The 27,300-nt window shown below is 39.3% G+C and overlaps 1 protein-coding gene across 3 annotated transcripts; it reads left to right on the top strand.

Annotated features, from left to right (window-relative positions):
• The first annotated feature begins 1,072 nt into the window (after positions 1-1,072).
• On the top strand, positions 1,073-27,157 carry MED1 (mediator complex subunit 1). 3 transcript variants are annotated; one of them, XR_009049966.1, is made up of 18 exons: positions 1,073-1,306; positions 3,274-3,380; positions 6,166-6,244; positions 7,928-7,982; positions 8,088-8,220; positions 8,904-8,932; positions 11,417-11,488; positions 12,016-12,090; positions 12,746-12,819; positions 13,428-13,517; positions 14,440-14,551; positions 15,067-15,191; positions 15,457-15,575; positions 16,848-17,049; positions 19,149-19,244; positions 19,365-19,470; positions 20,761-25,929; positions 26,154-27,157. XR_009049966.1 is itself a non-coding variant. In XM_057715197.1 (18 exons), exons 1-18 carry the CDS (start codon positions 1,282-1,284, stop codon positions 26,226-26,228), a joined length of 4,059 nt encoding a protein of 1,352 aa, XP_057571180.1. In that variant the 5' UTR covers positions 1,091-1,281; the 3' UTR covers positions 26,229-27,157. The 3 variants fall into 3 exon arrangements, 2 of the variants coding, with proteins under 2 accessions (XP_057571180.1, XP_057571179.1); XM_057715197.1 differs by having other exon boundaries at positions 1,091-1,306; positions 20,761-23,245; XM_057715196.1 differs by having other exon boundaries at positions 1,091-1,306; positions 20,761-27,157.
• The last annotated feature ends 143 nt before the right edge of the window (positions 27,158-27,300 follow it).

The following is a 27,300-nucleotide window of genomic DNA, read 5'->3' as shown; positions in this document are numbered from 1 at the left end:
TACTTTCAAGGAGCGTGGTTATAGATATCTTTGTGGCAATAAACATGTGGCAAATAAAGATTTGTTCTTATTAAATTTACACTGCTGTGCCTGCTCATTTGAACTGTAGCCAGCTGCTGGAATGGCTTTGGAGGATGTTTGCATATAATTTTTGAAACACAGGGAAAGTCTGAGACTGAAGAGCCAGTGGAAATCCATTGCTTAATATCCTTATAGCAAACTAGGTAAAATCCAACTTTTCAGCAGTTATTCTCAAGGATGTGTATGGAAAAAAGAATATTAAAAAAAAATAGTAGCTTTAACTATTTTAAGAACTTCCACTCAATACTAACACAACTGCCACCCAATACTAGCACAACTGTATTTTAGTCTGGCTCTTGTTTCAGTGACTACGAACTTCTCGGCATTACTCCAGATTTCTCTTTGTGAGGATTTACTGATACAAGAGATATGACTACTCATTGTTTGTGATTTGTAGTGTGCAGTATGAACTAAACTGTTTTCACTATGATTACAAAAAAAGATATAATCACTTGTGAACACCTTTGGGATCCTAAATGCAACTAACAGCATGTGATGATCTGACTGCTGGAAACAAACTTTTCTTAATCCAAAATCTTCCAGCTCTTCAAAGATATTGTAATTGCTCATGAAAAATATTTCTGAAATTAAAAAGAAAATTAGGAAATGGAAATTGAGTGTATTGGGCTAGCTTGGGACGTCGTATTACAAAGACCCCACGTCTTTTTTCCATCTAGTATCTCAAGAAAGCGAATATTTTAATAAAATATTCCTGATACCAATATTCTTCGAAAATTTAGTCTTTTAGTAAAGCGAACTGGGGATTTTAATTTGCAAACCGCTTAAAAGCCAAAACAAAAGTGCCAATTTTCACAGACGAGCCAAACACTACCAACAGGCAAGCTTCATACCTAGAGCCCAGAAGTCTGTGACAACCGAGAGAGAAAGCAGGGTAGACAGAATCTCGCGAGAAGCAAGGTAGTAACCATTTTTCGCGATATTTGGTGCCCAGCCCTTTTCCTCTCTCTCGCAGGATCACGATTAATCTCGCGATCTTTGGGAAGTTCCGTTGGGGAAGATGGCGGCGGCCGCGAGCACCCTTCTCTTCTTGCCGCCGGGGACTTCAGACTGAGCCTTCCCGGGAAGAGTGGGGACTGCAGGTGCCCTGCGTCCCGGGAGCCCGAACCAACTTGGCTCCTCCATTAGCGGTGGGAAGGGCATATCCTCTTGTGTAGGACTCAGGCCCTCCCCACCGTCAGGATGAAGGCTCAGGGGGAAACCGAGGGTGAGTGACTGAGGGGGGAAGCAGGGGGCGGGACACAGTTGGGAGAGCCAATCTCTGAGGGGAGCTGGAGGGCCTATGCCTCCGCGGGGGCCGCTCTCCCGAGGGCTCAGAGTCTAGGAGGCGGGATATGTGTGAGTTTTAGATTCTGACTGCCTTCCTTGGTGATGGAGACCTTCGACTTTGGGAAGCTGGGGGCTCCCAACTTCTGATAAGGTTTCCTGCTTAGCTAGGGGCGATCATGTGGGCCTCAGGGCATTTTTAGCCTAAAGAGATGGGAGACCAGGCGAGTGAATGTGAAACTTGCTCCTTCCGGAAAAGTCTGAATGATGACTTAAAAACAGTAAAACAGCGCTGTATGTCAAAGTACTAGAGGATGTTTTGGTGTGAATGAAATGATTAGTTCCTTATGGTATTAAAAGTCAGCAGTTCTCAAGAATGTCACAGTGTTCAGATCTCGTACTATTGTGTATTTTAAAAATGCGTTGAATTGCAGTCTTTCAGTGTCTGAACTGACTCAGAACTGCTGAAAAACAACCGTACTTAGATTCTCTAAAGTTCCACATTCCAGCTTAAAAGCTTTCTTAGCATTTGGGGCATAGTTCTATTTATACAGCTCACTGTTATTTACTTGTATTCTTCATTGTACTCTGAGCTATGTAGATCAGGATCTTGCCTTACTCATCATTGTATAGCCCTTTGCACATAATAGGTGCTCAAAAAATGTTTCATTAGGGCATTTATGAAAAGATATTTATCACCAGGCTTCTGAAGGGAAAGAAAGCTGGTGTGTTTTGAAGGAGAGGAAGAAAAAAGGTATACTCCTTGGGTGCAGAGGAATGACAAGTGTAAAATGGGAACTCCATGAGGCAGGAGTTTTGTCTAGTTTGCTCACTGCTGTATCTCCAGCATATAAAAGAGTGCCTGAATGTATGAGTCTCAAAAATGGGATTTGCCAAACATTTCTCCAGAACCATAAATTGGCTGAAATAGCCCAAAAAACAGTTTTCCAGAAGATGAAGGCATTTTAGGGAGGAGTTGAATCATGATTTAGAAGATGTCACTACCTCCATTCTGATTGCTGACATTCTGTTCCTCTTTCAATGACACCTTTTCTTTAACATCCCCACAACTAGTTACAAACTTTTCCTCCTTTGAATTTCGATAGTAATGTGTCCCTGTTTTTAAGAGCATATCTCATTTTGCTTTGTGTGATGGTTATTTTCACATTATTATCCACACCCCCTCACAGATGTCATCTCAGGCATATTGTGTTTTTGCGCTGCTGGTGGTCTCCAGCACAGGTCCTTGCTCACGTTAAGTAGTTACAAGAATTACAGGAGTGTTGGAGGGTGTAGGAGATTCCTTCACACACTATCCAGGAGCCATTCTTTTCTATCTTTCTCTTACCTTTGCTGAAAACTCATTCTTTAGTCTTTGACATCTTCCTTGTTCATATAGTTTTAGTTTGAATTCAAATAGGAAAATTCTGAATGGCAAATAAAGCCTGTTTTCTTGATAATACTTATAAATTGATCTCTGAAAATTCTGTGAAAAAATTTAGAAAGTCTGTATTTTCACATTGAAAACCAACTAACCATAGTAAGGCCATGTTCAAATGTATGCTCCACATATGTCATGCAAGGGATTTCACACTTATCGTGAAATTATTTTGTCACTAAGTGGTAGTCTTGATCCTCAAACAGGATTAGAGATGGTTCTTTTTTGGTTCTCATTAAGTTTGAATAGATAGCAGTCCCCTTCTATGGTGTTCAGTAGATTAGACCTATAATTTGTGTGTCTTCTTGTCATTAAAAATGAATTCTTTGTATGTTTTGAAGTAAATGATATTGGAAAAGACTTTAACTGAGTTCTTACCAGGATGAAGTATGGGAGTTTTGTTTGCAAGAAAAACTGTGGAAGGTCTCGAAAGAGGAGTTGCTAATAATGTTTTCTGATTTATATCTTAGAGTCGGAAAAGCTGAGTAAGATGAGTTCTCTCCTGGAACGGCTCCATGCAAAATTTAACCAAAATAGACCTTGGAGTGAAACCATTAAGCTTGTGCGTCAAGTCATGGTGAGGACTGTGGTGAAGTGGTTAAAGTGTTGTGCTTAGATAATTATTTAATAAGTTAAGTTCCCTCTGTAGACTTTTTCTAACTAGTTATTATGGTATGTCTTCGGTTTTATATCTCATAAAATCATAAGTACATGGTGGCTTTCGACTTTTAAGAGTCTACCTAAGAAGGAGGAATATTTATAAAATTGTATTAATCATGAGTTACAGTACACTGGGATACTTTAGGCAAAGATGCTAAGAAATACACCTATAAAAGATACATGATAGGGAGTTCTCTGGTGGCCTAGTGGTTAGGATTCTTGGCTTTCATTACCGTGGCCCAGGTTCAATCCCTGGTCAGGGAACTGAGATCCCAAAAGCCCTGCAGTGCTGCCACCAAAAAAAAAAGATACACGTGATAGACTGATATAGAGAGACATCTATTTTTCACTTCCCATCAAGCTCCTTGATTCTACTTTGTTAATACTGTCATTGTATCTATACTGCTAGTAAAGTTTGCAATTCATTTTTAATTAACTTCACCTGTTTTCTCTGTGACCCTCTTTCTCTACAGTACAATTTCTCCTTCCTGAGTCATTCACCAGTATGGGGAGCCCTTAGTTAAGTGGAATACAGGGAGTGGGTGAGGGTAGAGGCTGGAGGTTAAAAGTTCATCCATATGATTCCAGTGGTAGTAAAATGATATATGACTTGACCTGGGTGATGGTTATATGGATGTGTTCACTTTGTGATAATTCACAGATCTCTTCACTTAAGATTCATATACTTTTCTGTATACATGTTAGACTTCAATGAAAGTACCCCTTCCTCTACCAAATCTTACACTGGGTCCAGAGTGAGTTCAGTTTAGTAGATTTATCAGAGTTTAGTATGATCATATCGGGACTTCCCTGGTGACGCAGTGGTTAAGAATCCGCATGCCAATGCAGGGGACATGGGTTCCATCCCTGGTCTGGGAAGATCCCACATGCTGTGGAGCAGCTAAGCCCATGTGCCACAACTACTGAGCCTGTGCTCTAGAACCTGCAAACCACAACTACTGAGCCTGCGAGCCACAGCTACTGAAGCCGAGTGCCTAGAGCCCGTGCTCCACAACAAGAGAAGCCACTGTGATGAGAAGCTCTCGCACTGCAATGAAGAGTAGCCCCCCCTTGCCGCAACTAGAGAGAGCCCATTTGCAGCAATGAAAACCCAATGCAGCACCCCCCAAAAACTAATTATTAAAAAAAAAAAAGCTCATATCAGTATAGCACTAGTAAAAGAACTGAATTTGCTGTATTTTAGGCTTGACTCCAATACTTCTACCTACGTGACCTTGGACAAATTATTTGTATTTTCTGACCTTCAGTTTCCTCATCTGGAAAATGGAGGCACACAGCACCAGGTTGCTTTTTCACACAGTTATGCTGTAAGGATCAATGAGATAATGGACACCAAAGTGTCATGTTGCTAAAAGATTTCCATAACTAAGTTCTACAGATGTCTTCTGGCTTAAGATTGTGTACATAAAAAAGGTGTTTTGGGTTTTTAAAAAAGTCTTAAAGAATGGCATTTTTTCCAGTCTGGGTATTCAGAGGTTGTCATTTTTATACTATAAGGCAGCTATATTCTAGTTTGAAATGTGGTCTATAAGAGATATTGTCATTAGAGAGACATCATGAGATAGAGGGATTCCAGGTGGCTACTAAGACCTTCTCTTATTTTTTTAACTTTATTTTTTACTTTTTTTTAAGAACTTTTATTGAAATACAGTTAATGTACAATAAACTGCATATATTTAGAGTGTACAATTTGGTATCCAGTTCTTGGTTTGGTCACCATAGCTTCCATTGTCTACTTCTCACTTTTCCAGATTCAGAAATCTACTTTTATTGGTATATAAAAGATTTTGAAGAGTTTTCAACAACTGACATACTAACAAAATCTCAGTAGATTAACATGGAAATCAGAATGCTAGATTATTAATTTACAACAGAGGGTTTGTTTTGCCAGTTACCAAAATACTGGTATCCATTGTCCAGAGCAGTAGATAAAGTCCTTGTCTATTCAAGGTACAAAGGAAGCCAGATTATTAATTAGTCAGATGTTTGTGAGGGTGGAATTAGAGCAAAGAGAGATGGATTTAGGGCATGGAAAAGCCTGAAAAACTATCCTTGTATTATAAAAGTGTTCATACTTTTGGGGCCTAGAATGTTGTGCAGAGAGAAACTTCTCTGGGTAGGTTTAGAAAAACTATGCTAAATTTTTTGTTCTTTGGCTTTTTCTGGACTATGTATCCTGTTTCTTAGAGTCAATCTAGTTTGACTAAGGTCTAGTTGTACTTCTTAGATTATATGCATATCACCTTATTAGTTATCTTAAAGTTATCTTATTTTAGATCTGGAAATACCTTTGGTATAGGTCTTTTTTTTTTTTTTTGGCTGCACTATGCAGCATGTGGGATCTTAGTTCCCCAGCCAGGGATGGAACCCGAGTCCCCAGCATTGGAAACACAGAGTCTTAACCAACTGGACTACCAGGGAAGTCCTAGATCTGGAAACACCTTTTTCTACTTTCATGGATATGGACATGGATTATATTCACCTTTCCTCTTTTGGATGGATGGATATAGTAACAGTTAAAGATCTATAGATTATCCAGAATATATAGAAAATATACAGTATATAGACCATACTATAATCTATAGACTATCCTGAAATATTTCTAGGATAATGTGTATGTTTACCCAGAGCACTATTGGCTTGGTTTATTTTTACCTCAAATGTTTTCCTACTTAATATAGGAGAAGAGGGTTGTGATGAATTCTGGAGGGCACCAACATTTGGTCAGCTGTTTGGAGACACTGCAGAAAGCTCTCAAAGGTTTGTAAACATCTTTGAAATATGCTAATTTCTTAACACTCCCCCACCCCACCCCCCCAGTTTAGGAAAGACTGTTTTATACTTACACTAGAAATATAAATTGAGATTGGACAGCGTTCTGTGCTAGGTGTTGTTCTTGCTTTCATTATGGAGTTGAGATGAGCTCTTACCTGAACTTTTTTTTTTTTTAACTTTTTATTTGTTTATTTTTTACAATAAACTGCATATATTTAGAGTGTACAGTTTGATAACCCAGTCTCCCAGTTCATTTAAAACATTTATTTTTTATCGCATTTTGGAGGCTGGTACAGACTCAAAAGTTAGTTGATGAAGGGTAGCTATAAAATAGCAGATAGCAGGAGAAAGTCCTTTTTTTTAAACCCCTTTACATGTTCTCTCCTAACTAACTCAATAAGAAGGTGGACTTTTTGACTCTAAGAGATTTTTTACAGTGTTTATAAAGAATGTTTTCAAACATAAAATTCAAATCATGAGCTTGATTATTCAAGCTTATAATTACTACTTCTGTCTGTTTTCGAAGGAAAATGAAAGTAGAAAGATTTTACTGTATCGCAAATGAAACTGATTCAGCTGAATATTTTAAATTGTGGTAAAATGTATATAACAAAATTTATCATTTTAACCACTTTGAAATATATAGTTCAGTGGCATTAAGTACATTCACATTGTTGTGTAACCATCACCACCATCCATCTCTAGAACTTCATCTTCCCAGCTGAAACTCTGTACACATTAAACAATAACTCGGAGGGTGGGGGGGACTCGAGGGGGGGGCATCAAGGAAGGGAGGGAATACGGAGATATGTGTATAAAAACAGTTGATTGAACCTGGTGTACCCCCAAAAAAAAAAAAAAAAAAAAAACAATAACTCCTCATTTCCCCTCTTCCCAACTCCTGGTAACCACCATTCTATTTTCTGACTCTATCAATTTGACTACTCTAGATGCCTCATATAAGTGGTATCATGCAGTATTTGTTCTTTTGTGATTGGCTTATATAATATCTTCAAAGTTCATCCATTTTGTAGCATATATCAGAATTTCCTTTTTAAGAAAGCTGAATAATATTTTATTGTATGTATACATTGTATGTAAGCAAAGTAACATTTTGTTTATACTTTTATTCATTGATGGACACTTAGGTTGTTTCCACCTTTTGACTATTGTGAATAATGCCACTATGAACATAGAATATTTGCTTCTATGCTGGTTTTGGTGGTAATCGTCCTTATTCTAGCATTAGCAGATAAATGTGTCTTTTTTTTTTTTCTTTTAAGTTTTTTAGCCATGCCATGAGGCATATGGGATCTTAGTTCCCCGACCCCTTCAGTGGAAGCGTGGAATCTAAACTGGACCGCCAGGGAAACCCCTAAATGTGTCTTCTTTAAATTAAAGATAACTTGTCCCAAATGAGTAATGAAAAAAAGAGAGGAGAAAGGTCCAATAATTTTTTTCAAATAGATCTTTTTTTTTTTGACTCTTATTACTGCTTAGGCCTCAGCTAAGCCTTACCAATGAACTTTGTGCAGATTATAAGCATTTGAACTGTTGAATGTGTTTATGGCTTTGGAAGGATAGATATACTTCTCAGGATATTTCTGTCTCTGAAGAATACAGTTATTTGGAACATCGTTTGTGATTTCCTTTTTTCACCTTTTGTAGTAACATCTTTACCAGCAATGACTGACCGTTTGGAATCTATAGCAAGACAGAATGGGTAAGTAGTGTATCTGCAGGCAGAAATAATTTAACTTAATGTTGACTTTGGGTGGTTTTATTTATGTGTCTTCTATTAATTTTTGTTTTGATTTGTTCCTGCTAGACTGGGCTCTCATCTCAGTGCCAGTGGCACTGAATGTTACATCACGTCAGATATGTTCTATGTGGAAATGCAGTTAGATCCTGCAGGACAGCTTTGTGATGTAAAAGTGGCTCACCATGGGGAGAATCCTGTGGTATGTGTTGTTGATATTTCACTGGAATCTGTGGGGTTTACTTAGGGACATTAATTTTAAAAGGAATTGTTGGGGTTTGAAATAGCTTGGGTTTAGGTTTTTTTCATGAGCCACTGTAGAGATGATGTGATGGGCTACAACATCAGTAGCTGTAGAGTGGGATTTAGTATAACCTGGGTCCATCTCTGACATCATCCAAAGGCTTTGACAAGAGGAAGCACCAGAGGAACACTTTCCATCTCATATCAACAAACATGAGCTGCAATTGAACAATAGGTGCTGGGGATACAAATAAAGTTCCTATGCTATCCTCAAAGAACTTACAATCAAGGACAGATAATCTTATACATAGTTAATGTCTCTGAAAAACCCTGTCATAAGAATGTAAAATGTGTATAACCATACAGTTGGATATGGATTCCAAAGATCACTTTAGAGAGAGGTCCTAATGTTATTAAACAAGCAACTGAAAGTTGATTCCTTTATAAACTATTTCATATATTTTGATCTTTAATTTCCTGACCCAACCCCATGGTTTACAAGTAGGAAGAGGATATTTTTGATATCTTAATATAAGGACCTTTATAGTTTTAATGTTTGTTATAAAGCATGTTATTAAGAGAAAAACGTTTGATGTCTTCAAGCATCTTAAGGTAGTTTTAACATAATTTCTTTAATTTCAGAGCTGTCCAGAGCTTGTACAGCAGCTAAGGTGAGCAGATGACATTTATGTTCCCTGATAATTGGCAGACAGTGCTGTTCTTTTTTGTTTGTTTGTTTGTTTGTTTGTTTTTTGGCACATGGGCTTAGTTGCTCCGAGGCATGTGGGATCTTCCTGGAGCAGGGATTGAAACTGTGTCCCCCACATTGGCAGGCGGATTCTTAACCACTGCGCCACCTAGGAAGCCCTACAGTGCTGTTCTTTATAGCTAGGTTTTAAGGGTGGTCAGAAGTTACTTTCCTGAGGAACAAATTTATTTTCTTGAGTCAAGATTTTTCAGAGTCTGTACTTCTTCACTTTCATAATTGACTTACCTTGATTTTTTACCCTCTTTCATCTATCCCAGGGTTTCTCAGCCTTGACAGCATTGACACTTCAGATTGGGAAATTCTTTGTTCTAGGGTGTTGCCCAGTTCATTGTTGGATGTTTAACGGCATCCCCCGGTCTCTCTCAACTACTTGCTAGTGATATCTCCTGAATTATGATAATCAAAAATATCTCCAGATATTGTCAGATGTCCTCTGGGGGGCAAAATCACTCCTGGTTGAGAACTACTTAGCTAACCTTAGGAATTTTGTGTGAAACAAAAATAAATTGAATCTAATTATTGAATCAGAGGAGGATTGAGAAAATTGATTCTATACCATGAAAAGAACTTTTTTTCACTTTAACTTCGAGAAAAATTGTTTTATATTTAAGGTATATGGGTCCCATCATAGTAAAGTGCTAGGCTTGAAGACAGTCTCTCTTAGTAATTGATGTTTTTTGCCATTGGCTTTTTTCTCTTTGAATTGAATGGAAATTTCCATGCTTAAATTTAAACCCAGAATTAACTCTCTGGGAATTTGAGAAAGTCATTACATCAATTTTATGTTTTAAATATAGTGAGGTTATCAGATATCACATGGAGGAGTCTTAGAAAGGGTGTTAATATTGGGGAAATAAGTTTTACATTTACACTCAGCCTTCTCAATGATTAGTTTAATGTCCTTATAGCCAAATGCAGCAAATTTGAATGAGTTTTTGTGTTTTTTTTGTTTTGTTATTTTGTTTGTTTGTTTGTTTGTTTGTTTGTAGCTGCATTTGGTCTTCATTGCTGCACACAGGCTTTCTCTAGTTGTGGCCAGCGGGGGCTACTCTTTGTTGTGGTGCACGGGCTTCTCATTGTGGTGGCTTCTCTTGTTGTGGAGCACGGGATCTAGGCACTTGGGCTTCAGTAGCTGTGGCTCGCAGGCTCAGTAGTTGTGGCTTGCAGGCTCTAGAGTGCAGGTTCCGTACTTGTGGCACATGGGCTTAGTTGCTCCATGGCATGTGGGATCTTCCTGGACCAGGGATCGAATCCACGTCCCCTGCATTGGCAGGCGGGTTCTTAACCACTGATCCTCGAGGGATGTCCCTGAACGAGCTTAGAAAAATTGCAATGCAATGAAAAAAATAACTTTTTATGATTTCATTAACTCAGTTAAGTCTAGCAAAGGTGTATTACCAGAATAGTCTAGGAAAACAGTTTCTCGTTCTAATGTGCAGTAGGAGACTGTACCAATTTATGAACTGATGGTATTCTAAAGTTAATTTTATTTGTAGGCATATTTGAAAGTGGGAACCTTAGAATATTAGTCTTTATTAGTCTGATATTTTTAGTCACTTCGTATCGATGGTATTTTTAAGATAGGGAATATATTTTGCTGCTGCTCTTGTTTCCTTTTAGTGTCTTCATGGCACTTTGGGCAATAAGTGTTCAATAAATGCCTGACCAAGTATCTGACATTGTCAGAGCAATACAGCTTTCAAGAGACATTTTTTTTTTTAAGTTTGAAAAAAGATGTAGAGAGAATTGTTGAGTTGCGTTGGATTCCTGCCCACAAAAGCTTATTTGCCTGAATGTTAGGTTCTAGGAAGCCAGGGTTCATGGTAGTAGTTTCTTTTTCCTGGGGTAAAGCTAGTCATAGGAACATTTTGAAATATGTTGTTTGCCTCCACAGTACCCATTCCCCTTTTCCTTAGGTCTCTCATCTCTTTCCTAGTGTTCATTTTCCTTTTCTGCTCTTACGTTGCCATATACATGAGTGTTCTCTCTTCCCAATTTATTCACTTCCATTTTCTCTCCAAAAGTTTTTTTTTTCCTCATGACATCCAGTCATCTCAGTTACAAATTAAGAAGAGAAGAAGTGATTCATTTAAACCAATTCTCATTGCTTAAGAGCAAATTAGTATATGAGTTATCAGGTCTTTTTGACTGTCTTTTATATTGCCACTTAGCAGCTTCTCCAGAAAAGCGGGGCAGAGAAAGGAATACATTGCATTTTCTTTTGCTACTTTTGATTGATTCTAGAAAACTTGGGGGAAAAAGAGTAAGGCAGATTATTAAGATTAGTTTTATATAGCCATGATTTTTGGCACTTTGCTGATAAGATTGAGTAGTAATTATTTGTTTTATTCTCTTCCCTCTCCCCTCTTTGCTGAATGTCTTACAGGGAAAAAAATTTTGATGAATTTTCTAAGCACCTGAAGGGTCTTGTTAATCTTTATAACCTTCCAGGGGACAAGTAAGTATTTTTATTTTTTTGCTTTTTTGGGAAAAATTAGTATAAATCTATAAACCATTTTGTACTTAGAAATTTGCCACGTGTTCTGCCCTAGCTCATTTGTAGTTTCTACTCATACTGATAGCTCAGCTTTCAACTTAATGTCTTTTAAAGGTATTTTAAGTAAACAATATCTGCATTAATGAATCATAGTGCTAGAAGATAGACTCTAATCCTTGAGATGTCTTCAACATATTGATTTCTAGGCTGAAAGAAATTATTATGGACCTGGGTTGTCATTTTTATTTTTACGCTACCTGGGATTCTGTTTACCTGCTTGGCTCTTTTAAGTAGAGATAGAAATTATCTTTGGTAGATCACTAATGATTTATTTTTATAACATTTTAAAGTTTTATTTTGTTTTTTAAATAGATATTTTAGTTGCCTCCAAGGTAGACTTGCTCTCTAGGCTTTTAGTGTTTCTGTGTGTGTATATATATGTATATTTGTCGACTATTTAGTTCTTGTTCTCTTTATTTACTTTCTAGCAAACTGAAGACTAAAATGTACTTGGCTCTCCAATCCTTAGAACAGGATCTGTCTAAAATGGCAGTTATGTATTGGTAAGACTGGCTGAAGTGTCAATTCTATTTGACCTTGTTCTTAAAGCTTTTTGTCTGTGGGTTACTAGACTCCTATTTTTTTATTTTTATTTTTAAAAAGTATTTATTTATTTTGGCTGTGCCAGATCTTCATTGCGGCATGTGGGCTTCTTAGTTGTGGCGTGCGAACTCTTAGTTGCAGCATGCATATGGGATCTAGTTCCCTGCATTGGGAGCACAGAGTCTTACCCACTGGACCACCAGGGAAGTCCCCTATTTTTTTAATATGTATTATAGATGTATGTTACTATGCATCTATATTTTACCTGTATTGTACATATTGTCTATATCCTTTCACTTCCCAAATGATTGCATTCCATTTTTTGAGTATCAGTATCCCTAAGTTGTTGGTTGGTATTCCATAAATTTCATCAGAAGACTTGTCAAACCTGGCCTCCCTTCTGATAAATAATAGTATAGTTGTGGTTTTTGTTCACCATATTACATACTGGTGTATTCTTAGAAATAATCCCTTCACTTTGAAGGTGAAATACAATTGTTAAATGCCCAAGTACAAGACAAAGTCATTAGGATAGAATTACAAGATGTTTAAGAACTGAACTCATTATCACAGTGCATGCTAATATATAAGCAAACCTGATCATTTGTCTCGCAGGAAAGCAACCAATGCTGGTCCCTTGGATAAGATTCTTCATGGAAGTGTTGGCTATCTCACTCCAAGAAGTGGGGGTATGTGATTCTATATTGCCTGTTTAGAAAAATGCCTAATTTTAGTTGAGGGGTTATTACTTAAAATTGTGCCTTGGGTTTATAAGCCGAAGGTGAAAATTACCAGTCATTTGTGGTGGTGTTCTTTTTAATTGAAATATAGTTGATTTACAATGTTGTGTTAGTTTCTGGTATACAGCAAAGTGATTCTGTTATACATATATATATTCTTTTCCATATTCTTTTCCATAATAGTTTATTATAAGATATTGAATATGATTCCCTGTGCTATACAGTAGGATCTTGTTGTGTATCTATTTTATTTGTAGTAGTTTGTATCTGCCAATCCCAAACTCCTAATTTATCCCTCTATCATTTGTGTATTTTTTAATGGTTTCTGAGGTGTCAACACCTGCCCACCCCTAATTTTTTTTTTTTTTAATTGTGAAGTAAATTGTTGCTGCTAGAATCAATACTTATGCTTCTGTCATATTTAGTAAGCTGCTTTGGATCATGAGTCCTCATATCTGAAACTATTTTCTTGTATATAGGTTTACAGGAATGGGAATGTTTTTCTTTATTTGTAATTTACCTGATAAAAAAGTAGTGATAAGTTTTATTTTGCACAGGTCATCTAATGAACTTGAAGTATTATGCCTCTCCTTCTGACCTGCTGGATGATAAGACTACATCCCCTATCATTTTGCATGAGAATAATGGTAAGACTTTCACTGTAAAGTAACTGAAGGTTTGGTCAGTGTTTAAAAAATATTTAAAAAAATTTGAATGTCCAGGCCTGCCTGTACTTTCTGGTTTGCTACTCCCAAATAAATTTGCCATCCCTATCAAAGTTTTCCATTTCTACCAGAGTTTGCGTCTGATACATACACACACACTCGTACATATATGTGTATGTTTATGTACACATACATACATAATAAAAGCTTAATAATTCCTTTTGAATAAGTAAATGAGTGAATGAAAAAATGTAAACCATCTGACTTGAAATAATCCCCTTTAATAATTACTTTAAAGGTAAAGAAATTAGCCAACTTACTGAAAAACTAAAATAATGGATCTTACTTTGTATTTGCTTTTTTCTTTTGGCTGTGCCGAGTGGCTTGCTAGATCTTAGTTCCCCAACCAGGGATGGAACCTGTGCCCTTGGCAGTGAAAGCCTGCAGTCCTAACCACCAGACCGCCAGAGAATTCCCTGTATTTGCACTTTAATAGACTAAAATATAATGAGAAATGGCCTAATACCTCATTTGATCCCCTTTAACTTCAATCATTGAATTCATTGATTATCCTATAATCATAATTCTATTTAAATGCATTCTCAAGTTGAAGAAAATAAGTAAATATTGGTAATGAGCTTTAAAAAATTTTTTTCCTTGGACTGCATTGTTTCCTGTATTTTGTTTTATTTACTGACAGAAATATTGGTTGGTTAGGAAGGTAACTTCTAGGATTTCTAAGTTATATAGGTATTATAGTATCTAACAAATTAGGGCTGACAAATTATATAGAAGTTAGGTGTTTTGGGTATTTTTTGTTTGTTTTTGTTTTTTTGTTTTTAATGTTAAGGTCTTTACAATTTGTGTTACTTTGGAGAATACCATTTTTCTTTCCTTTTCGCAGTTCCTCGATCTTTGGGCATGAATGCATCAGTGACAATCGAAGGAACATCTGCTATGTATAAACTCCCAATTGCACCGTTAATTATGGGGTCACATCCAGTTGACAACAAATGGTAAGTTAAATATAATTCTAGGGTAGCAAAGTCCATTTTTTTCAACTTTGAGCCCAGTAAGAAACAGGTATTACTTTGACTTGGCTCTTCCCCCATTTCTAGAGATGGGCTTTTTGTTTTATTCATTTAATTTCTCTTTTCAATATTTGCATGTTCCTCTTTGAAGTCTGCTCATAGAACACATTCTTATTCTGAGAGATAAGGAAGAGAACTGTGCTGCTTCCACTGGTTTAATGATTGCTCTATGGGATTTTCTTATGGGACTATATGTTGATTTGGAGCTATGCTGGAGTAATAACTAGAGAACATGCTTCAGGATAAATGTTTGATAAGATACTCTAGGGTTAAAAAATAGGATATTTTGGAATTGGGGGAAGGAAGTTCAGAGAGGGAACTTTTGATAGCTTTTATGAGTATGTGTTTATATGATACAGACATGTATAAGAATAAGTGTTTAGATTTTTCATTTTCACATCAATTCAAAATCCCAATCCTCCACTTCTTTTTTTTTGAAGGACTCCCTCCTTCTCCGCAATCACCAGTGCCAACAGTGTTGATCTTCCTGCCTGTTTCTTCTTGAAATTTCCACAGCCGATCCCAGTATCTAGAGCATTTGTTCAGAAACTTCAGAACTGCACAGGTGAGTTTTAAGAAGCATCAGGAGCTAATAGTTATTATAAAAGTAAAAAGCAATCGTCAAATTCAGATTATCTTAGACCTCTTTCAGTCTTGGCCTCAAAAAACTATTGATGGGTATAGGTGTCATGGTGCTTTGTACTAGTAGATGTTTATTAGTAAGTACTTTTTGAATAAATGGGTGAATGACTTAGAACTCATGAAGGGAAAACTGAGCTGTCAGTGTTTTCATCTTATTGTGATCATTATATTGATCTTTGCTTTCCTAGGAATTCCATTGTTTGAAACCCAACCAACTTATGTACCCCTCTATGAACTGATCACTCAGTTTGAGCTGTCAAAGGATCCTGACCCCGTACCTTTGAATCACAACATGCGATTTTATGCTGTAAGTAAGGCTGTATGGATTGTTGTAGATTACATTTGGACCCAAGATCAGAATCTCCCTTTTATAGGATTACTGAGGTCAGGACATTCTTTTGGATGGCTGGATCATGTCCTATTTCCTCAGTCAGGCAGAAAATTACGGAAATCTCTGAAACATACTGAAGAAAGAGCACAAGCTTCCAAGTCCGGAAACAATGTACAATTTCATTGTTGAAATTTCAGGTGAAAGTGTCTTAATGGTATTCTGAACTTTTACAAGCTTATAAGCAGGTATTAAGAATTCTTGCTGTTTAGGACTTCCTAGGTGGCACAGTGGTAAAGAATCTGCCTGCCAGTGCAGGGGACACGGGTTCAAGCCCTGCCCTGGGAAGATCCCACATGCCGTGGAGCAGCTAAACCTGTGTGCCACAACTATTGAGCCTGTGCTCTAGAGCCCGTGAGCCACAACTCTTCAGCCCATGTAACACAGCTATTGAAGCCCACATGCCTAGGGCCCATGCTCCACAGCAAGAGAAGCCACTACAGTGAGGAGCCTGCGCACCACAATGAAGAGTAGCTCCCGCTCGCAGCAACTAGAGAAAGCCTGTGTGCAGCAACGAAGACCCATTGCAGCCAATAAAAAAAAAAAAAAAAAAAAAAAATTCTTGCTGTTTAGTTCTTTCAAGTGCCATGAGCTTATAATCAAAAGTACTTAACAGAGAAGAAAGTGCTGGAATGAATAACTTAAAGGTTTTTGTTTTTTTTTTTGGGCACACAGGCTTAGTTGCTCTGTGGCATGTGGGATCTTCCTGGAGCAGGGATCAAACCCGTGTCCCCTGCATTGGCAGGCGGGTTCTCAACCACTGCGCCACCTAGGAAGCCCACTTAAAGGTTTTAAAACCACATCTGGACTTAAATTTATTTGAATGTTTGTCAATAGTCTGGACTAAAGTAAAAGTTTCCAAATTCTGGCTCTGTTATAACTATATAGGGTGTTATTAAAAATATAGATTTTGCACTTATGGTTTAGGGACCTCTTTTATACAGATTTCTGAGGTAATTTTTATGTTAGCTAGGTTAGGAGACCAATAGCAGAACATTTACAAAAAGGGGTCTTTTCAGCCGAGTGAGTAATTGGCATTTAACATAAGCTGACCAAAGAATTCACTGTGGAGCTTTATTATTCAGCAAGAAATTGCTGATTTTTGAGGAGTAGGGTTTTTTCAGGATGGTTTGTGGTTGGAATACAATGCGTGAGTAAATAGCATTTGTTCTCTTTGTTCTTTTTGTCCAGGCTCTTCCAGGTCAGCAGCACTGCTATTTCCTCAACAGGGATGCTCCTCTTCCAGATGGTAGAAGTCTACAGGGAACCCTAGTTAGCAAAATCACCTTTCAGCACCCTGGCCGGGTTCCTCTTATCCTGAATCTGATCAGACACCAAGTGGCCTATAATACCCTAATTGGAAGCTGTGTCAAAAGAACTATTCTGAAAGAAGGTACTGCCTTTCCTTCTGATATACTTACTGGTAAATGGAAACTAATTATTCTAGTAGTTCTCTAATTTGGTGGCCCATCTTATCACCCGTGGAGCTTTTAAAACTACAGATATTTGGTTTTCACACCCAAATGCACATAATTAGAACTTCTGTGGGAGGAGCTGGGAATCTAGTTTAAACTCCATGAATAATTTTGATGGAACCAGTCTATAAATTGGCATTTAGAAACTACTGGATTTTTTTGCAATGGACTTAACTCTTTTCCTGCATGCAGTGATATAATTGGGTACCTAAGGGCCTGAACCTTGCAGCAGATATATAAGGTAGAATTTGGGATTCTTTAGGAAGAGTTCTTGATATTTAAATTTAAATTTAAATTTAGGACAGTGCTTCCCATGTTTTAGTCCTGAGTATATTTCTTCTCCCCATTCTTTGGCGAACTTAATCATATAGCTTTAAAAGGGATGAGACCTGTGTGCCCTTTTCTTTTTTTCTCCCAGGATTCTGGAATGCTGATGTTTTTCAAACAGTTTGCTATTAGAAATCTTGATGTGAATTTTGGCTGCTCTAGTTAACCATAGTTAATTTTTTACTTTAGTTGTAAAGCACTTCAGTGATAGAGCTGTATCAGCGCAAATGGTAGGCAAGAAGAAACAGGGAAGGTAAATCAGGAGATATCTTTTATGGGAATAAGAATTGCTTTAGAAATGAAGTTTTATAAAGTTGGAATAATGACAGAGCATGTGCAAGTGTCCCTGTGACCCTTCTATTTCCTGTATTTCAGTCCTAGGAGAATTCACATAGCTTCAGGGCATTTAAAAATGTGTATTTGTGAGATAGTTATGAAGTTAGTCCTACAGAGATGCATGCTTTTTCCCAAGAAAATATATAATCCTTGTCTCTGGGCTGTCGGCCTGTTTTGCTTAGAAACCAATAATGGTAGTTATATATAAGTGTATTTGGCATAAATATACCAGTTTAGATTGTAGCCCCTAAATCTGTGCTTACCAAACTATGGAATGTATAGCTAACAGCTGTATACTGGTAGAAAGCAGGGTTTATGTTAGTGTTTCTGATGTTTGCTTATCAAATAGAAAAACTCTTGGCCACAATTTTCTTTTTAAAATAAATTTATTTATTTTGGCTGCGTTTTAGGTCTTTATTGCTGCATGTGGGCTTTCTCGAGTTGTGGCGAGTGGGGGCTACTCTTCGTTGTGGTGCGTGTCTTCTCATTGCAGTGGCTTCTCTTGTTGTGAAGCACGGGCCCTAGGCGCGTGGGGTCAGTAATTGTGGCTTATGGTCTCTAGCGTGTAGGTTTGGTAGTTGTGGCTCCTTGGCATATGGGATCTTGCCAGAGCAGGGATTGAACCTGTATCCCCTGGATTGGCAGGTGGATTCTTTTTTTTTTTTAAATAACTTTTTTTTTAAATTATTTTATTGGCTGTGTTGGGTCTTCGTTGCTGCACACGGGCTCTCTCTAGTTGCAGCGAGCGGGGGCTACTCTTCCTTGTGGTGCACAGGCTTCTCAGTGCAGTGGCCTCTCTTGTTGCAGAGCATGGGCTCCAGGCGCGTGGGCTTCAGTAGTTGAGGCACATGGGCTCAATAGTTGTGGCTCACAGGCTCTAGAGCGCAGGCTCAGTAGTTGTGGCACACGGGCTTAGCTGCTCCGCGGCATGTGGTATCTTCCTGGGGCAGGGATCGAACCCGTGTCCCCTGCATTAGCGGATGGATCCTTAACCACTGTGCCACCAGGGAAGTCCTCTCTCTCGGCCACATTTATTTTCAGAATTCATTTTCAAGGCAGGGTGTTTATATCTGCCAAGGACTTAATCAATTTAGGGATAAATGCCTTCAATTTAAAAACTGAAGTTTAGTTACTTCTTTGTTTTGGAGTATTTATAACATAAACTGGTAGATTCCTTGGAATCTGATTCCTTCAGTCACCTGTGGGTGACATAGTAGGTTCTGTGTGTTAAAAAAAAATGTGTGAGGTTTAGTTTCCAATGAGGGAGAGAAAGAATTTCATAATTAATGATTACTATTTACATGTTTCAAGTCTTTTATTTGGTTATTTTATGATCCTTTTCTTTGCCTTTTAGATTCTCCTGGGCTCCTCCAATTTGAAGTGTGTCCCCTCTCAGAGTCCCGTTTCAGCGTGTCTTTTCAGCACCCCGTGAATGACTCCCTGGTGTGTGGTGAGTTATGTGGGTGGCTAGCACCTCTCTCAGGGCAGCAGTTTGGTCCCTTTATTTTTGAAAAGTCAGGAACTGAAGCTGAATCTGCCTTAAATACCTCCTATATATTTTGTCTTTCAGTGGTAATGGATGTGCAGGACTCAACACATGTGAGCTGTAAACTCTACAAGGGGCTGTCAGATGCACTCATCTGCACAGATGACTTCATTGCCAAAGTTGTTCAAAGGTAGTACCGGCCCTTTTCCATCAGAGTCCCATTAAGAGGTGTATAAGGAATGTAGTTTTCAATATTAGAGTGAATTGGAAATGTAGGAGAAAAGCATTAGTCACTGCTTTGAATTCACCCTTCTCTGGTCTTGGATCCAGAAGCAATATGAGCTTTTGGTTTTATAAATCTCATTGTAAGAGTAGTAGGAAGTAAGGTAGGTAACTTCAGGCCCAGCATTAGGCTTCTTTTATGAGATCTTTTTTCACTTTTCCTGGTTTTTTGTTTTTGTTTTTGTTTTTTAAACACATGTATCATGTCAGATGTCAGTATGTGGGAAGATACTTAAGCCAGTCAGCTTTCCAGAAATATTAATATGTAATTTCAAGATTTTTTTAGAGTAGGTACCAGTGATCTGTTTAGTAAATAAATTTTTTTGGAACACAATAAAACATGCCTGTAAATGACACAACACATGCTTGTTCATTTACATATTGTCAATGGTGGCTTTTGAGCTGAGATGGCAGAGTAGTTGGACAGAAACCATATGATCTTCAAAAGTCTAAAATATTACTACCTGGTCCTTTAAGAAAGGTTGCTGACATAGGCTAGAACAAAATATTTTCAAACATGTTTATAAACATAAATTTATCTGTAACATAAAAAGTACTTTGCTTTAAAATATAAAAGATTTCCTGCCAGTGGTAGCACTCTTCACAGTATAGCTCTGGGGTGATCTAAGCCATTAAAGTTTAGAACTTGATGGGTCAAGAGATTTTTCTAGTGGTTCATCAATTAAGATAAATTATATATACCATTAATCACACATGAAGCCCTCCAAAGGAGGGCATTTTCTCACTGAGTTCATTATTACCGGTTTTATTTTAGTTCAGTATGGTATCTAATTATTTGGATTCTTGTTTACAGTTGCTTTGTTTTTGGTGGCACTTCAAAAGAGGTTGATGATTGTCTCTGGTCCAGATCCCGCAAGCTGTGTGGCTTGCAGGATCTCAGTTCCCCAACCAGGGATCAAACCCGTGCCCCCTGCCTTGGAAGCGTGGAGTCCTAACCACTGGACTGCCAGGAAATTCCCTCCAGATCCTTTTTAGAATGAGTTTATCCAGAGCTCTGGCATTTCATAGAACTGTTCCTTCCTTGTGGATTATTTGCCTTACCTGAAAACTGCTTATTGCAAACCTTTTGGCATATCTAAGTCTCAGGTGAAATTAAAGCCTGTTTTCCCAAATAAAAAATTGGTTTCGTTTGCAGCTAGTGCAATGTTAACTTTGTTTTTTTCCATTTGTTTTACAGATGTATGTCCATCCCTGTGACGATGAGGGCTATTCGGAGGAAAGCTGAAACCATTCAGGCCGACACCCCAGCACTGTCCCTCATTGCAGAGACAGTTGAAGACATGGTGAAAAAGAACCTGCCCCCGGCTAGCAGCCCAGGGTATGGCATGACCACAGGCAACAACCCAATGAGTGGTACCACTACACCAACCAACACCTTTCCGGGGGGTCCCATTACCACCTTGTTTAATATGAGCATGAGCATCAAAGATCGGCATGAGTCGGTGGGCCATGGGGAGGACTTCAGCAAGGTGTCTCAGAACCCAATTCTTACCAGTTTGTTGCAAATCACAGGGAACGGGGGGTCTACCATTGGCTCGAGTCCGACCCCTCCTCATCACACGCCGCCACCTGTCTCTTCGATGGCCGGCAACACCAAGAACCACCCGATGCTCATGAACCTTCTTAAAGATAATCCTGCCCAGGATTTCTCAACCCTTTATGGAAGCAGTCCTTTAGAAAGGCAGAACTCCTCTTCCGGCTCACCCCGGATGGAAATGTGCTCAGGAAGCAACAAGACGAAGAAGAAGAAGTCATCAAGATTACCACCTGACAAACCCAAGCACCAGACTGAAGATGACTTTCAGAGGGAGCTATTTTCAATGGATGTTGACTCACAGAACCCTATCTTTGATGTCAACATGACAGCTGACACGCTGGATACGCCACACATCACTCCAGCTCCAAGCCAGTGTAGCACTCCCCCAACAACTTACCCACAACCAGTACCTCACCCCCAACCCAGTATTCAAAGGATGGTCCGACTGTCCAGTTCAGACAGCATTGGCCCAGATGTAACTGATATCCTCTCAGACATTGCAGAAGAAGCTTCTAAGCTTCCCAGCACTAGTGACGATTGTCCACCCATTGGCACCCCTGTTCGAGATTCTTCAAGCTCTGGGCATTCTCAGAGTGCCCTCTTTGACCCTGATGTCTTTCAAGCCAATAATAATGAAAATCCATACACTGATCCAGCTGACCTTATTGCAGATGCTGCTGGAAGCCCCAGTAGTGACTCTCCTACCAATCATTTTTTTCCTGATGGAGTAGATTTCAATCCTGATCTGCTGAACAGCCAGAGCCAAAGTGGTTTTGGAGAAGAATATTTTGATGAAAGCAGCCAAAGTGGAGATAATGATGATTTCAAAGGGTTTGCATCTCAGGCGCTGAATACTTTGGGGGTGCCGATGCTTGGAGGTGATAACGGGGAGACTAAGTTTAAAGGCAACAGCCAAGCTGACACAGTTGATTTCAGTATTATAGCAGTGGCTGGTAAGGCTTTGGGTTCTACAGATCTTATGGAGCATCACAGTGGTAGCCAGAGTCCTTTACTGACCACTGGGGACTTAGGGAAAGAAAAGACTCAAAAGAGAGTAAAGGAAGGCAATGGCACCAGTAATAGTAGTCTATCAGGGCCAGGATTAGAAAGTAAACCAGGGAAGCGCAGTCGAACCCCTTCTAATGATGGCAAAAGCAAAGATAAGCCTCCAAAGCGGAAGAAGGCAGACACTGAGGGAAAGTCTCCGTCTCACAGTTCTTCTAACCGACCTTTCACCCCACCTACTAGTTCAGGCGGATCCAAATCTCCAGGCAGTTCAGGAAGATCTCAGACTCCCCCAGGTGTTGCCACACCACCCATTCCTAAAATCACTATTCAGATTCCTAAGGGAACCGTGATGGTGGGCAAGCCCTCCTCTCACAGTCAGTATACCAGCAGTGGTTCTGTGTCTTCCTCGGGAAGTAAAAGCCACCATAGCCATTCTTCCTCGTCTTCTGCTTCCAACTCAGGCAAGATGAAAGGCAGTAAATCAGAAGCTTCATCAAGTTCCAAGTTAAGTAGCAGTATGTATTCTAGCCAAGGGTCTTCTGGATCTAGCCAGTCCAAAAATTCATCCCAGTCTGGCGGGAAGCCCGGCTCCTCTCCTATTACCAAGCATGGACTGAGCAGTGGCTCCAGCAGCACCAAGATGAAACCTCAAGGAAAGCCATCATCACTTATGAATCCTTCTTTAAGTAAACCAAACATATCCCCTTCCCATTCAAGGCCACCTGGAGGCTCTGATAAGCTCTCCTCTCCAATGAAGCCTGTTCCTGGGACTCCCCCATCCTCTAAAGCTAAGTCCCCTATCAGTTCAGGTTCTGGTGGTTCTCACATGTCTGGAACTAGTTCAAGTACCGGTATGAAGTCATCTTCAGGGTTAGGATCCTCAGGCTCATTGTCTCAGAAAACTCCCCCATCATCTAACTCTTGTACAGCATCTTCCTCTTCCTTTTCCTCAAGTGGCTCTTCCATGTCATCCTCTCAGAACCAGCATGGGAGTTCCAAAGGGAAGTCTCCCAGCAGAAATAAGAAGCCGTCCTTAACAGCTGTCATAGATAAACTGAAGCACGGGGTTGTCGCCAGTGGCCCTGGGAGTGAAGACCCAATGGACGGCCAGATGGGGGTGAGCACAAACTCTTCGAGCCATCCTGTGTCCTCCAAACATAACATGTCAGGAGGAGAGTTCCAGGGCAAGCGTGAGAAAAGTGAAAAAGACAAATCAAAGGTTTCCACCTCAGGGGGCTCGGTGGATTCATCTAAGAAGACCTCAGAGTCAAAAAATGTGGGGAGCACAGGTGTGGCAAAAATTATCATCAGCAAGCATGATGGGGGATCCCCAAGCATTAAAGCCAAAGTGACTCTGCAGAAACCTGGGGAAAGTAGTGGAGAAGGGCTCAGGCCTCAGATGGCCTCTTCTAAAAACTATGGCTCTCCACTTATCAGTGGTTCCACTCCGAAGCATGAGCGTGGCTCTCCCAGCCATAGTAAGTCACCAGCATATACCCCCCAGAATCTGGACAGTGAAAGTGAGTCAGGCTCCTCCATAGCAGAGAAGTCTTATCAGAACAGTCCCAGCTCAGATGATGGCATCCGACCTCTTCCAGAATACAGCACAGAGAAGCATAAGAAGCACAAAAAAGAAAAGAAGAGAGTAAAAGACAAAGATAGGGACCGGGACAAAGATCGAGACAAGAAAAAATCTCATAGCATCAAGCCAGAGAGTTGGTCTAAATCACCCATCTCGTCAGACCAGTCCTTGTCTATGACAAGTAACACAATCTTATCTACAGACAGGCCCTCAAGGCTCAGCCCTGACTTTATGATTGGGGAGGAAGATGATGATCTTATGGATGTGGCCCTGATTGGCAACTAAGAACCTTACTTTTTAAAGCAAACACCATGGCCAGAGAAAAACTAAAGTGTATAGGCAAATCATCATAAGGAGTGAGTCAGACAGGTCTGATTTTGTGTTTAAGAATCTTAAATGGCATGGCTTCGACACCAAGTGGGGTGAATTTAGAAAGGCATAGCCAGACCTTGCTAAAGAGACCATAGGGTTTGATTCTCGTTACCACGAATCACTTGTTCCTTTGCCAGGGGAAAAAAAAAAAAAAAGTTAAAATACTTGCTTATGAAAGGGAGGGGGTGGGAAGGGCTTAGGGAAAGGGAAGGGTGGGAAACAGTTTTGTGGGAAATATTCATATATATTTTTTCTCCCTTTTTCCATTTTTAGGCCATGTTTTAAACTCATTTTAGTGCATGTATTTGAAGGGCTGGGCAGAAAATGAAAAAGCAATACATTCCTTGATGCATTTGCATGAAGGTTGTTCACCTTTGGGTAGTTGTCCATTTGAGGCATGGGCAAATGAAGGACTTTGGTCATTTTGGACACTTAAGTAATGTTTGGTGTCTGTTTCTTAGGAGTGATTAGGGAGGGAAGATGATTTTAGCTATTTATTTGTAATATTTTAACCCTTTATCTGTTTGCTTTTATACAGTGTTTCTTTTCTAATTCTATGAGGTTCAGGGTTCAAAATGATGGGAGGTGGAAGGAGGAGGCTTATTTGGTGGTAGGGAGCTTGTAGCTTGTGCTGGTACTGTAGTATCAAGCCAAAGCAGATTAGTCAGAGCCACCTTGGGAGTTAAGTAGGAAACCAAAATGCTATTTTTGTTTTAGGAGGTTTTTCATAGAGTTCAGACATCATAGGAATATTAGGAGTTATCTTTCTGTGGAGGTATTGATTTACAGTTTCTTTTTCTTTTAAAGAAAGCTGGGCTGGCTTTTTGGGATGTAAACATGTTTTCAAATGCAGTAAGGTTTAAAAGTGGGACACCTCCCTGATCCAGTGGCATGAAAACCAGTACAGAATTAATAGTTCTCCTATTTCTACAGTGTGCCAAAAGTCCATATCCCAGCATTTTGTTTGTAGGAGAACTGATGCCATTCCTGAAAGCTGGGCTCCTTGTTTCCCTTCATCACAAGGATAAGGAGTCCAGACTTTAATCACTCCACTGTATGCTCCCTTAGATAAAACAGTAAAAAAAATTTGCAGCCATAGTTCACTTAAAATAGTTTCAAGCTCACTTGAAGTAATAGTGGCCTGGAATGCTAGGTGGGCATGAAGATAAACCTTTTGCTACTATGTAGCAACACAATTGGACCTTTTTGGAGGAACAGGTCTGAGTCTGGATTCCGGGGGACATCAATAAGAAGCCCTTCTCATAAATATAGAAATCCAGGAGACCATTTGAGTGCAACACAAGTTCTCAGTATTTGGAGGGTCCTCTCAAAATTCTGCGGCCTTACTTTGATTTTGACACCTGCACTGTGCCATTCCTGATGATTCCATTCAGGATCTGTATCAGCAGGACGGGGCATGATCCCCAGCACAACTCTTCTGGATTTAAAAAAAAAAAAAAAAGCCAGGTGATTCATGTAATGTGTGTGTGTGTCATAAATGGAGTGACTTCATCAGATGTTGAAGACGATTTCTATATTCAGCTTTCTGCAGGTTGGAGTTAGCATAGAGTTGGAAAATCAGCTTTGGCTTTCTTTCCTGACTATCTCTGATTTCCTTTAGTGTTCTCCCTTTTCTGGTCATCAGCTCTCAACAACTCTGCCACTTTTGTGTCCCAAGGTAATGAGAAGTAGGAAACGAAACATTGCAAAGTGGAGCAAGAAAAGTTATCGGTTACCGTATCAGAGTCAAATGTCTTGGGTGACACTAAGGAGGACATGGGCAAGGTGATACCAGAGTGCTTTATCTTGTGATGCTGATACAGTAGCAGCCTCAGACATACAACCAGGTTGGATTTCTCACAAGTTTCTCACCTAGTTTTGAATCCTATCCCATTGGTTTCTGTGGGGAAAAAAAAAAAAAGTTAAATGGTTTTTAAGTTTGTCTGGGTGGGGAAAATCTTATGGGGAATGTACTGCATAGTATCAGGGGCTCAGCTCCCCCAAGCAGAGCCAACAAATACCAAAATGAGTAAACTGGGAAGCTTTTTCTCTCTTTCTGTCTTCATCCCAGATCAAAGAATCCCGAGTTAGGATCTGGATGAAGGATAAGCCCCTGAATTGTCGATGGGCACACCCCACACACTGACCCAGCATCTGAACTTGCTTAACAGGGAGCCGGGGCTAAACTGCTTCACCCTGCCTGAGAACCAGGGAGCACTGCATTTCTCCACAGGGTGGAGGAGAAGAGGCAGAATAAACCAAGCCTGGGACACCTCCCTCCTGTCTAGGTGTACTCATTCTTCTGTTTCAAAAGACGGCAAGGACATGAAGTCAACTTCTACCTATCTTCTGCTGCTGGTGTCTTATGTATTCTTAGTTTGACCTGATTCCTCTTCTGTCTTTTGGCTTCATGTTAGGGGTTCTTGGTCAAAACCTGCTCTGATGTACATGAAGATTCCTGGTTCAAAAATCAATTTCTTCTAAAACAAGTATTGGGGGGGGGGGGGGGCTGGTGGAAATGAAGCAGGATACAGTTGCCAAAACTAGGCTTGAGGTTGGTGGCTCTTAGGATTTTCCTTAAGGCCTAGGTCTGAAAATTTAGGGCAGCTCTATTATGAATTCTCAAAAGAAACCTTCCAGGGAGCCAGTGAGTCATAGTATCCAGTCAAGTCAGTTAAAGCAGATGCCATTATAGGAAACTCATTATTCACAATCCCTAAGCAATCTCATTTTCTTTCTTTTTTTTTTTTTCTTCTCCCATCTCCCTTCCCCCTTATTTCTACCCCTGAGTTAGTTTTTTGAGGGGTAGGAAGTACTTAACATCTCAGAAGGTAGGTTGGGAAACATGCTGAGCTTTAAATTTTGAGTTTTAAAAATGTACATCAGGAGCAGTTGGGGAGGGTCTTTTCTAAAAAATCTTTCAAATTTGATTTTCTGTGCGTATGGCCGTTCTGTAAATACTTTGGGGTTTTTCATTTTTTTGAAAGTAGACAAAAATCTGTGGGATTTTTTTCCCCGAAACATTACAAAAATGTGTTTATTTACATGCAAATAAATTTCTTTGATAAAAAGCAACATGCCTATGTGTAATAAGTTTTTAACCTTTGAATAATTTTTGTTTATTCAGCTTTTTAAAAGGCTAATCAAAAAAAATTTAACAAAGTGAAAGTCTTTCCTGAGTATAACTTGAAATGGGTTAACTGGAAAGGATAATTGAA

This window comes from Hippopotamus amphibius, chromosome 17, assembly GCF_030028045.1.
Source record: "Hippopotamus amphibius kiboko isolate mHipAmp2 chromosome 17, mHipAmp2.hap2, whole genome shotgun sequence".
Lineage (NCBI taxonomy): Eukaryota > Metazoa > Chordata > Mammalia > Artiodactyla > Hippopotamidae > Hippopotamus > Hippopotamus amphibius.
Note: the sequence above shows the minus strand (reverse complement) of the source record. Positions and strands in the feature narration are given on the sequence as shown.